General features: G+C 54.2%; 3 protein-coding genes across 3 annotated transcripts; 1 reads left to right on the plus strand and 2 right to left on the minus strand.

Annotated features, from left to right (window-relative positions):
- Positions 1-3,430: 3,430 nt before the first annotated feature.
- Positions 3,431-6,737, minus strand: J7T55_011580 (uncharacterized protein; the record flags this gene model as incomplete). Its single annotated transcript, XM_053136040.1, has 3 exons — positions 3,431-3,575; positions 3,862-6,230; positions 6,663-6,737. 3 exons carry the CDS (start codon positions 6,735-6,737, stop codon positions 3,431-3,433), a joined length of 2,589 nt encoding a protein of 862 aa, XP_052999386.1.
- Positions 6,738-8,516: 1,779 nt separating this feature from the next.
- On the plus strand, positions 8,517-8,804 carry J7T55_011581 (uncharacterized protein; the record flags this gene model as incomplete). Its single annotated transcript, XM_053136051.1, has 1 exon — positions 8,517-8,804. The coding sequence occupies one exon, from the start codon at positions 8,517-8,519 to the stop codon at positions 8,802-8,804; it is 288 nt and encodes a 95-aa protein (XP_052999387.1).
- A 2,314-nt stretch (positions 8,805-11,118) lies between these two features.
- J7T55_011582 (necrosis- and ethylene-inducing protein) lies at positions 11,119-11,980 on the minus strand (the record flags this gene model as incomplete). The annotated part of the gene is made up of 3 exons (XM_053136062.1): positions 11,119-11,456; positions 11,513-11,710; positions 11,782-11,980. The coding sequence occupies 3 exons, from the start codon at positions 11,978-11,980 to the stop codon at positions 11,119-11,121; spliced, it is 735 nt and encodes a 244-aa protein (XP_052999388.1).
- Positions 11,981-12,490: the final 510 nt, after the last annotated feature.

Here is a 12,490-nt window from a genome sequence, read left to right on the forward strand (position 1 = left end):
GGGCTGCCACTCTCGACTATGATTTCCAGTGACTACCAAACAATGATGCCTGACCCCGCCAAATCAGGCAATCGCTTCGTGTGTCTGCTCGTCAGCCTACTTGCGTCCCCCAACCATGCTCGGCCGTTGGCAGCAGACGAAGCTCTTGTCACGGTGAGCAATGAGGCTATAGCTTCTTGGCATTTTGAGGTCTCACTTTGCTTTTGCTTTCAGACCGACTGCTCATGAACACACCATTCGAAATTTACGTCTACTTCTCTGCTTCTTTGACTAAGGCGAGATGTGGTTGGACCATCACTTACCCTAACTTTTGGATCTGCCAAGTACGGCGGCACCACAATGCGGCCAAAACCAGCCGGATACATCTTCAAGAGGCACGTTGAGATTCAACGGCTGCGACAAATATGCCGGCGTGTAGGCAAATGTCATCGTGGGCTGAGCAGAGCCGCACCTGTTGTGCTACAAAACCTACAACCAAACAGCTATAAATTTTGATGGCTCGCAAATATCCCATAACCAAGTGCTCATGATCACTACAGTGTCGAGGGTCTGCATGGAGTTTTTGTGCAGTCTGGCGTTAACATGCAGCCGCCAATTCCAACACTTGTCTGTCGCTCGAGCATGCTCCTGCACTCGATCGCGCCGCCTGTACATGCTACGGTACAAATAGATCAGCTTGGTGGGTCGCCCCAGGGGGCCCACTGCGGGACTTCCGTGGGTGATGCGACACGCCGACAACATTCTAATAGCCGGATATTGGAGGTTTTTGCGAAAGAGCAGCCACCGACCTGTCATATTGTGACATCTCACTTCACGGCTGAAGTTATGGGTCGATTCGGGCACCCAGAAATAAGGCGAAATGTCAATGACTCGAAGCAACGGGAATTCCATTCTGACAGACGGCGGCCTCCTGCGCCAAAAACAGGAGAGCAAACATTTCATCTTAATCCGAATTGTTCCACGCGTGGTGCAGGGCAGTCAGTGGGTAGTAAAATGTTTGACATCTATCCGGACGCTGCCATCTCCGGATCCCGACAGCGTCGCGATCCCTCGCCATATCTTGCTCATCGTGATCATACGGTGAGATGGCGGCCGGGAACTGTCGACATGTCGTAATACCACAGGAGAACGAGACTTGACTGCAGGATCCCGTGTTCGCAAAGAGTTGAAACTCGTTGGACATTTGCCTGACCGCACTAGGACAAAGATCCCGTCTCCCAGCTACTCGGGTCATCATCTCGAGAGCTGAACTGACCGATCAATGATGAGATCGGTGACGCCGGCATAGCAACATCTGTACAACCCTCTCTCAGCGCTTGTTTGAAAAAACTCGCCGATTAGCGAGATCGGATCAACGTCGCTCTCAAGGGTTTTGTTGAGATACGGCCCACTAACAACGAGATCCGTGGGTTCTTGCATATACCCTCGCATTCGAACCGCAGCGCCGGGACAAATGAGCAAGCTCTTCTCCACGATGAGAACGGCTCGGTCGCCTGCGCCAACAGGCTGGCTGCACTCACACCGCCAAATGCAACTTCGCAAATTTCGAGAGAAAAACCAACTCGACTCCACGAGTCTCATGCCCCTGGTGTTCCTTTTTGATAGAGTGGCACACTCCGGCGATTGAGGCTCAACTTTGTCTATGCACCAATGAGTAACCCCTACGCGAAGTGACTTGCGAGGCGGAGCCGTTGAAAGCATCTAGCCGTTGTCAAACACCTGCCAGAACTGCAGATGTGCACCGTTCAATGAGACAATGGCTTGTGATACCTGTCAGATACCCTGTCATGTCTCATCTGAACCCGTCTTGAGTGTCTGCGGGACAGCCCGTCGAATGATGTCTTTCCCAACAAAGCGATTATCGCCCCGCTCAGGCAGTTAGGCAGAGTTTCGAATGTTGATCAAGCTTTGGGCGTCCTTCATGAACGTTCTCGCCAGCTCATAGCGCCTACACATGCAGGTAACCAAGGCATTCCGCCGTCCGACGATTTGCATGCTCGTTCCCCGAGAACAAACGGGCGTTCATGCCGCGGGGCAAGTGCTATATTCCGAGTGGACCTGCCCTTGCGCCATGCATACAGCCAGTATAAATTCGACAGTGGCCATCATCATGATGTGGAGTGGGTGACTAGACAGTCGGCTCTAGAATGAGCCGTTTTGCCGCCCTGTACCTCTCAGCTCCGAACTGCCGTAGAAGAGGATGTGGGCATTACTGTCTCCGTCCCGACGGAAAAGCAAGTTGGCGTCCGTTTGCGCCCACAGTTGAGAGGGTCTCTCCGTGTTAGCACCCAGCGATGTGAGGCACAGGAATCTCGCTGGTCCCACTCACCAGCATATTTGATCTCACGTGCCATCAGCCTTTCGACCACGCTGCTTTTGCTGGGCAGGCAGACACGAGCAGGCAACCTCGATGAAACATGTTATTCAGCCTGGTGAGACGCAGCCGAGGTACATCACGCGATATCGCCTGAGAGCACGGGAACACAAGCACACAAATAGTCCGAGAGCGCAGTGAAGAGTGAGATGTCAGCAAAATCTTGGGCTGATAATTGGGTATCGTTGTGACAAAAGCTTCGCCAGATGTGAAGAACAGCCGATCTTCAGCGTTGTATGGAATCAGCGTCCATGCTGATACAGCACCCAGCAGTGCACAATCCTGGCTCCGGTGCCATCTAAGACCATTCAAACAAAAGTCCACAGCCGCAGTCATGATCAAAATCTCGTGGGATCCATTCCCATGTAAACCCACATGAAACGAAAAGTAAATCTTGCACTCCAACTTGGAATAACGCCACCTGATAAACACGGACATATTATACCTAGCCGGCCGGGGGACATATGATATGTGACACCAACCGGCTCACGTCGGCAATGAGTGTGCGGGAGCGGCAAGGTAGTCCAACCAATCCGACCACAAGAGATTGCCAGATGTGCGCGATGTAAGCCTCATCGCAATTTCTTCTCGATGTTCACTAACAGTTTCCCAGCACTGGGTCTGCCATGAGCATCTTTCAGGTCGATAAATCGATACCCTGGCTGCAACCGATCAAGTCTGATACAGGCCCATGCGGCCAGCTTGTCTTTAACGAGCCCCTCGTCCTCGATCTTGAACCTTTGGTTTGAAGAAGCATTAGTTTATGACCTATCTCACGCATGGAATGGGGGAAGTGGTTCTTGAGTTAAGAAAGTGACCTGCGCCACTTGGCACCACCGGTCGGGGCAACGAAGCTACACCAACACGCGTCAAGGCTGGGCGGCTAGCCTCCCGAGGGGCAAAACTGTGAAGAGGGCAACACAATCTCGTCTCGGATAGTTGCAGCTGGGATTGTCGATGAGGCAGACAATATGGTTGACAGGCACGAGCCACATATGCAACACTTGTGGAGCGGGGCCACAGAGGGTAACAACAAGCCTGAGGCGTTCCACCACGTCAAAAGTGAATGGGCACGAAGGCGAGCCGCACCATACCCCCGTTCTCCACACCGGTGAGGGACTCAAATCCGACATCAGTCTGCGAGCCTGTTTCTCGCAGCCCCCCTCTTCGGGTAGGGTCTGCATTGCCAACGCAGCCAACGCTAGGGGTCAAACCGGCAACTCGCAAATCGGTGGCGCGCGTTGGAAAGCTCCGTCCCCCGGCGGCAGGTTGATGGGATGTGCCCAACGGCGCGACATGATTGAAAGGGTACGCTAACCGTGATGCGCGCGTGTTTGTGTGTGTGTGGATAAGGCAAGTTCCGGGATGCATAAAAAGTGACAGGTGACAAGAGCCGGAACGGCGGAAACATCCAAAACTGCAAGGGGCAAGGGTGTGCTGCGTGCTTGGCAAGGCACTGGGTTCTGTGCTGTCTTGTGATAACTCACCTTACGAAGCTGAGTTCCTCCACGACCCTGTCTATTCTTGGGAACTTGAGCTCTTGGCCCATGCCCCAGTCAGGGTTCTCGGTCTCGCTGCTTCTGGTCTGCATCTTGTACTGGCCGTCCTGGACGAGGCCGCTCTTGATGGCCTTCTTCTCAGAGCGCTCCTCGGGCGTCTCGACGTGCAGCTCGCACTTGACCAGCGGTTGGAAAGCGGTGCCGTCAGACGTGCTGACGCTGGACACGGTGCTGGCGTTGCTGCCGGTGTCGTCGGGCTCCCCGGGCAAAGGCAGGAGCTGCCCGGCGAGGATGGTGACGCGGAAGATCAGAGCGCGGTGTTGCCCGGCGTCGGCCTGTGATGTTGTCTCGTCACTGCCCAAGTAGCCCTGGGGTTTGAGTACCCAGCCCTGCTCGGACTCGAACATGGCGCTGTTGAGCATGATTGCCTCATCAACATGCGCCCGCTGCCAGTTCAGGGCCACCATCTGGACTCCCTTCCGCCAGTATATCGAGGGGTCGAGATTGGTCGAGCTGACGCGGGTAGAGTGTGGGTACGCGCGCATGAAGAAGTCACGGTTGTGCGTGAACATCTCGCGATGCTTGCTTTGGTGAAGCTTCAGTATCTTGTACTCGTCGATGGAAAAGATGTGCGAGAGCGACTTGGCCGCCGGCGCGGAGAAGTCCTTGTAATGCTCGCTGTGTGTGTAGATCGCCAGCTTTCCGAGCGTCTCACGGATAAGGGACTTGGACGCCTTGACTACCTGAGCCAGCTCGCCAGTCTCTGTTCTGGTCTCTCCCGAGATCGTCAGTCTTTCGTCTTCTGACGCTGAGCCGTCCTCATCGTGCCACGTGCTCGTAGGCACCGTCAGCTGGCTGCCTCCCTTCAACAGGGTGAGGCCCGTCGGGGCCGCCTTCTTGACTTTCACAAGAATCTTTTCCTTCAGCTCCTCGAGTCTCGGCTGCCGCACACTTGGGTCGCACTCTTGGAGCGGCTCATCCAGAAGATAATCTCCCCATTCTTGTTTCATGATCTCGACTATCATGTCCTGCTGCTCGCCCGTGGCATGGCACTCGAGACTGATGACGAGCGGCAGTTTGTTCGTCTTGAAAGCTGACTCCTTGATGACCCGGCATACCTCGCGTAAGGGGATACGCTTCGCGAGACCCAAGTCACCCAGACCCTGAACCGTGTGGGCGTGCGTCACCTCCGGTTCTATCCTGTGGCTACGCGGCTCCCTCGACCTTGACCTTGAGCGCGACCTGGAATTGCTCTGCGCCTGCAGTCTCAGGCCCTCAGCCGAGCGGACATGGCGCAGCGGCGGGCTGAGGTCGTTTGGATCCAGCAAGTCGGCCGGGTCAAGAGACGTCGAGCTGTGGCTCGCCGCCGGCAGCGCCAGGTGCAGCGAGCTCAAGCTGGCGCTGGCGAGGCTGAGCTTGGAGCTGTTCTTGCGATCGTGCTTCCTCCCCGACAGCTCGTGCCACTTCTGGTCGATCTTGTCTGCGAACGACTGCGCTGCCGCCGGGAGCGAGTGGATGGAGCTCGTTGAGAGGGTCGAGGGGTTCCTCTTGTGCTTGTGCACGTCCCGACTCGGCGATTTCGACCTGCTCGGGGTGGGAGTCCTGGGCCTCTCTGTGTATCCCTCGCCATTCCAGACGTCGATCTCCACGCACCGGCAGTCACCCTCCAGTACCGTCCGGTATGCATCGGCAGACACCTCGCCGCTGAGCTGGTTGCCCAGCCCGATATATGTGTTGTGGCTGCTGCTGATGAAGTAGTTCGTTATGGGCTTCGATAGGTCCTTTTTCGCGGCCGGCTTCAGGGCCACGCTGTAGTCGTGCAGCCAGACGTAGACGAAGTCGCCGAGGCTGTAGCGCTCCTTCTCAAGGGGCCGAACGAGGCCGCCTTGTGTCTCGACGAGGAACTCCTCCAGCTTCTCGCGAGTTATGTAGTCTCCTTCTCGGCCGCGGAGAGACGTGAATATGCGCTCGATATGCCTATGCGTCGAGTCTTTGAGCAAGGGGAGGTCGGGATTGTAGTTAAGAGAGAATGGGGCGGCTCGGAGGTCATCGATCGGGGAGGCGGCACAGAAGTCGTCGCTGAAGGTGGCCGTCGTCGTGTCATCGTCGAGGTCCGTCTTGAGCTGCTCCGACCTGCTATGCTGGTGCTGGCCGGCAATTTGTCGCTGGTGAGGACCGGGCCCGCCGCCCAGCGCGACCATCTGGAAGAAGTGCTTCCATGCCGTGTGCGCGCCGAACTTTGGGCTCGGGGTTGGCCCTCCTACCCGTGCCGCCGTTCCGTTTTCGATCCTAGCAGTGGCTCTGGCCCCCCTGTACGGCCACATCGCCGGGTGGGTTTGGGCGCGCTTGCGGGCTCCCTGCTCGTGGGGAAGAGGGCGGAGGTTGTCAGTCGAGCTTTTTTGGTGCAGACACGCGCTATCGCGGGGATTGGCTCAGGCAGTGCAATTGGACTGGCAGGATGGAAATTTACAGTGCAGGACAATTATTTTTCTGGGCGACGGTGCGCGCGAGAAGCAGGTAATGCACAGGGCCTCTCAACACTTGGAAGGGAGGGAGCTCTCGGCTCTTGTCTTGTTTTCTTTTCTTCTCTGCTCTAGGCCGGAGAACTTACGAGGCAACCCATGGGTAAAATGATATGATGGGTGGTCCGTATTTGCGATGGCGTATGGCCGGCCCTGATTGTTCGTTCAGGGGACGGGCGGAAAGACCGGGGGCCCGTCCTGCGAGATTCAGAGATCTGCGAGGCGTGCAGAATTTATGGGGAACAGGCTGCAGCTGGCAGCTGCAACCCCCGTGTTGGCTGGGCGGGTCTCGTTGCTAATGTGCTTGGGTGCCAGGCTGAGGAGCTGGGCCGGGTTGGACATGGCAGGTTGCGTCGTGTCGTGTCGTGTCGTGACGTGTACACCGTCACTGGCGAATTCCGGTCGACCAGGGGAGAGATATCAATCACGAGGAGAAGAAGTTGAAGAACAGGAGAAGTGGAAGAATGCATTAAGAAAGCACAAGCGAGCGTGAGATGGTAAGCATTGATCACCTAAACTCCCCGGATTCCTCAGCCAAGGAATAGGGATGGATCAGTTCGAAGGAGGTGGTTCAGCTGAACGAGTGGCGCCCTCCTGCTATTCGCTTGTCGCCCCAAACACAGCACGGCATGCAGCATAGCAGAGCAGAGCAGAGCACAGGGCGATGCCAGAGCCTTGCTCTTACGTACAGTGGGCGCCCTCCCTCCTGTCTGCCTCTGTGTCTGTCCAGCGGTCATGCTCGCACGCTCGTTTAACAAATAGAGTTGCGGAACAAGAGGCAGCATTGGCCAGGGGATCCCAAGATGTCGTCCGCGATTGGATCTCTGCTAGGAAACTCCCGAGGGACGGATCCCAACTGCTTGGACGGGGACCAAGACCTGAGACGAGCTTGCTGCGAGGGCGGTTCCCTGTGGCTTGTGGATCCTGCTCGACTGCCACACACGACCACGCCTTGCCATGCTCACACACACACATGCGCGCACAACATCACTAGCTCGCAGCCTGCATAGGTGATGGTGGTGTCCTGGCTGCATTGTCCTGAATGGTCTGAGTGGCAGTGATCCAGACCGGTCGCAACCGCAGGGCCACGCGAAGCTTAAGCTCGGGGCTGACAGTTCGACGGCAGCATCATTTCGCAGGTGTCCAGCAAGTGTGGAGTAGTGGTCTCTCGCTACATTGGCCCCGGGTTTCCAGATGGGACGGTCTTTTCCGCAGGGCTGATCAAACCGTCCCGGTCTGTGGGGGCGAGCTGTTGCTGTGCGCTTCAACATGGCCCGCGGCGCAGCGCCAGCACACCTGCATGTTTGTACGCATGCATTACAGACACCGGCATCTGGAGAAGTCGATAAACTCTTCTCCCGCTGTGACTCACGGACGGTCCGTATGTTTTGACTTTGAGGGACTCGAGAGCCAAGCCCGGGCAATCAAAAGGTGAAGCTGCCCCTGAATTCCTGGCAAGGGAGCCCGGTTTGGCGTGTGTGGGGAGAGGAAGCCCGACTTGTACACTTACCAGGCGCTGATCGGCAGCCTTCCAAGTCCCGTGCTCGAGTTTCTATTTTGGGCCTGTCACTTGTTGTTGAGGTCATCCTTTTTCGTATTCATTGGCCACATTGGCCACATTGGCCTGCCATCGTCCCAGACATCCCAATTGCTCTCATATTTTGATGGGCAAGGCAAAGACTGCTTGGAATGAGAGATGACGAGCACATACCGTGACGACAGATCGAATTGAGGCCAACGGCGCGGGATGACATGAGATGATTTGGGGGCGCAGCTGCAGGTGCGCGCTGCCCCGAAGCTTGCATCCCTGGCGGCCAGCCCAAGCTTACTGTGCACGCTGTGGTGTGCTGCACCGGCTGGGCATTTACTGTATACGTCATTGGCTCGATGAAGTTGCTGACATTCAACGTCGACGAGTGTCACCACACCAAATAGTCGCAGGCGCCATCCGTTCGCATGACCTGACGGCCGCAGCCGGTGCACGCTATCCATCTGTCAGAGCCTCATCTATGTCCTAGCCCGGACTCAACCATAAGCACGTCTTACTCTGACACAAGAAAGCTCGACACACTAATCAATCCCCGCCTCCACCTTGCCACCAGCCGCAGAGGCAACACCACCATGGCCGACAAGAAGACACGGCGGGACCACGAAGCCGAGGTCCGCTCCTGGGGCTTCGACCATGTCTTCACGTGGTCTGACGGTCCCAATGCTCACTATCCGCCACACTCACATGCTGGCAAAACAACCCACCTCATCCTCAAGGGCCAGTTGACTATGACTTACCCCAAGGACGACAGCCCTACCAAGCAGACCCTTGGCGTGGGCGAGAGATGGGACGTCGATGCCGGCAGGGTCCACGAGGTCTGGGTGGGAGGCGAAGGATGTACCTATGTCATTGGGGAGTGAGCAGTAACGGAATTAAGGAAGAGTGTGTCAGGAGGTCCGGCTTCGGTACACGCTGGATTGTAAATACACGCCATATTGTGAAATGATCAAATCGCACTTCTTTCGGACGCAGCAATCAAATCTCAAAGGGGTTCACATCAACTTGTCCGTATCCCTGAGAACCTGGTTGGAGAAGTCCGCGCAAGTTACTTAAACTTCAGAATTTCGGTGTTAAGAGATGTAACGATTGTTAAGGGGAGACAAAAATTCATCTCTCTCAAGATGAACATGGTAACTTACATCACAGGGCAGCCCTTGCAGGTGACGAACGAGAGTAGTCCAGCACAGCTGGATCCTCGTGCATCCACAAGGACGCAGCTCCCTGGCAATTTCCTAAGGTTACACTCTTGAAAAAGCCAATGACCACATAGTCTATTGATTTGCTGAGACCACTACACGTGATATCTTAGGTAATTTTTTATGGTTTGGTGATGTGAAATCATAACCTTTACACGTACATGAACTGCCCATGCTCCCAATAACCAGTCCCCTCAGACTGCTTTAACAGTTGGCAGCAACTCTATCGCCTCTATGAATGGAGCAGCATATTCCCGGTCCCAACCAATCCACTTGACAGCAGTCTAGTTATCTCGGCGGTATTAGGTTCGATATTTATCTCATAGTTTCTTGGCTCGATCCGGCAGTGACAGCGAAAAGCTTCTTGTACCCGTACTGGTACTGAAATATATTTACTCCCAGTACTGTAGGAAAGCGCCGAGGAAACCTTCAAAAACCAGATGCTGCCGCAACTCGGGAGGCCAAGTGCGAGAGGACTGCGGACGTCAGTTCTAGGGTACCATACGCATTCTGTGCGGAAAGCTTGAAGCCTGGGTCGTGCTTACCTGCGGCGCTGCACAATTCACATTTTATCCTTGTGTGCGGAGAAATTCAGCCAGTCCTAGTTTCGGCGTGTTCTCAGGATACGTCCTTCCCCATTCAGTGGAAATCCTGTTCTCACAAAGATCAGGATGGGCCCCGTTGATGAACGTTAATTGCCTCAAATCCAGGAGAAAGCCTCCCTAAATCAGCAAGGGTCACAGAGTAGGGGGATGACGAGAAATGGCTGAAATATAACTTTTTTACTACACGCTGCGGCCTACAATCCTGATTCGAATCTCATCAATGCAGAATTACCTACAGCTGCCCTGTGTGTATATACTATGCATTCAACGACAACTATATGGGTCTTGTCAACTTTATGGGCCCTTTATTGTCAGGCAGCGCTCATGCATCTAATGGCATCGGGACATTTGATCCGTCATCGAAGCGCTGTTCAATGAGTGAAATATCAGATTTGAGAGTAAAGAGATGATTTTTCGCGCATAACGCAGTCTCCGACAGTTTGGGCACAACACAACCATACGTCCGGACAATTCGGAGGTGGTCACGGGCCGAGTGTACAGGAACGAGACTTGGATCCGCCCAGTAGCTCTGGCTGGCACATCCTGGTGTCCTGGTAGAGAGCACAATTATATTTCTTGCGTGGAAAATCCTTCATTAGGGTAGAAGACAAGACTGTAAAGTCGCTTTTTTACCTCTGATGTTTATGGGTCCTGACAGGTTGTATCCCGAAATGTGCTCATAGTCCGTACTCAAGAGCCTTGCTCAAGTCGCGTAAACGGCTTATTCAAGACTTCTTGTAGTACCGCTTCAGTAAGTATTCTATGTAGCTTACACATTGTAGACTAATGTTATAGATGAATTGAGCTCGAATAAGTGTAATCCTTTTCTAAAAAGTGTTTGTAAATAGTAGTGACATAGTGAAGCCACGATCTACAGATGCTCTGAAATGATATATCTCCGGCACTGTATGGAAATAAGCTATATCAAAGCTATACTACCTGAATCCTTCGACTACTGTATCCCGGGTTTTAATCATCTCCAGGCGTCGATGAAGCCCTCAATCACAAAGTCTTCATCGACCACAAGTCCGCTTCGCATTGTAAAAGGGCTTCAACGGATTGGCTGAATTCAAATACCGAGTTGACATGAAACAAAGATCCAGAGTCATTGAGCTACGGAATGAGGACTTCAGGAGCCACAAACTTGAAAGCTAGCTCATCAGGAAGAGCCTGCGTAACCATCTTCACATATGAGCAAAAGTGTGACACACGAGTATAAGTGAACAAAGCAGGCCTGCTATCAATTGCTATGACGGAAATAGAAACTAGAATACATGAAAAGAAATATCCCTAACCACCATGGTCGTTCAATAGAAAGGTTACACATCAACTCATCTCGTCATAAAGGGAGTGCATTATATAGCACTATACAGTTAAGCCAGAGCCTCGCGGACCTTGGACTCGAAGTTGCCGTCCTTAAAGGGAACATTGGCGCTGCCGAAGTTGGTGTCCTGAAGGGCGGTCTTGGCCGCCTGGGGCATCGCGTCCCAGTCAGAGATGGGATAGGTCTTGCCCACGGTGTCGGTGAACTGCAACTCGTGGTTGGTGGGGAATGTGGTGAAGTATTCAACCTTGGGGCTGTTGCCCTCCATCTGGGGGACGCCGCCGGCTGCCTTGCTGTAGCCGCTGTGGCTCGAAGCGGCTGCGCCGATGATCTTGGGGGTTGCTGCGTTCGGGTCATCGATCTGGATCACGATGTTCTCGAAGTCGTCTTTGATACCTTGTCAGCTTCCAGTAATGACAATAATAGTTCCAAAGGGTACTTACGGCGATGCCCTCCGGCAGTGTTCCCATCAACAGGCTGGTCCTTTGGCATATACCAGGTGTACATGACGACTGTCTTGCCGTCGACAGTACCAGCGCGCGCATAGGTCTGGCCCTTGCTCTGGTCCCTGCAACCACCAGTCCCGCTACCACTGTCCTGAAGACCGCCGCTGGTGTCCCCATTATCGGCAACGGCAGGGTCTGCAATGTGTCAGTGACTGGCTCATCAAGTGAGGATGGGAGGCCTATGAATGGGCGCAGTGGATACATACAGGGCTGGCAACCATGAGCAATGTGGAGCAGAGGATTGAAGGTCTCGATGATCTTGCCGAGGCCACCGGTCTGGATGCGCTGGGCAACCGGGGAGATAGAGTCGTGAGCAACAACGGCGCGGGTCTCGAGGAGCTCGGTAGGAGCAGCGGCCACGGCGGCAGCGAGAGCCAGAATATTAGAGACCTTGAAAGAAACCATTGTGAATGATAGTGACTGTGGTAAATATTTTGAAGAAGTCGAAGCTGTCGAAGCGACTGTAAGTGAAGTCTAAGGAGTAGAAGTGAAGGTGCTGTGATGATGATGGATGACAATGGACACTTGTTGTAGTGGGTAGAACGGCTTGTCTTTATACTTGAGCTTCGGTCAATGTTTGTATCCGAATCACCTTGGAGGTCATCATGACTTTAGCCGTTTACCTCGTTCTTGGTAATCTTCGTCTCATCTTAGAAGACAGTAATTAAACAAACTTCATGAAGTTTGGCGGACCTAGCCAAACCAAGGCGCTCAAGTACTAGTATGTCAATATACTGTGGAGCCTGTTGTCAGCCAAGTCTGTTCGCGATAGGTCCATGAGAGGCGGCGAGTATGCAAGTGGAGTTCTCCCTGCCTTGACGGGCGCCCTGTGAGGCGAATCGCGACAGAGTAGGATCGCATCTTGGCCCAAATGCTCGGCGCAGTTTGCGATTGCTTGCGGCGTCCGAACTATTC

The sequence above is a fragment of the Diaporthe amygdali genome, assembly GCF_026229845.1.
Source record: "Diaporthe amygdali strain CAA958 chromosome Unknown NODE_2_length_3802984_cov_64_841326, whole genome shotgun sequence".
Lineage (NCBI taxonomy): Eukaryota > Fungi > Ascomycota > Sordariomycetes > Diaporthales > Diaporthaceae > Diaporthe > Diaporthe amygdali.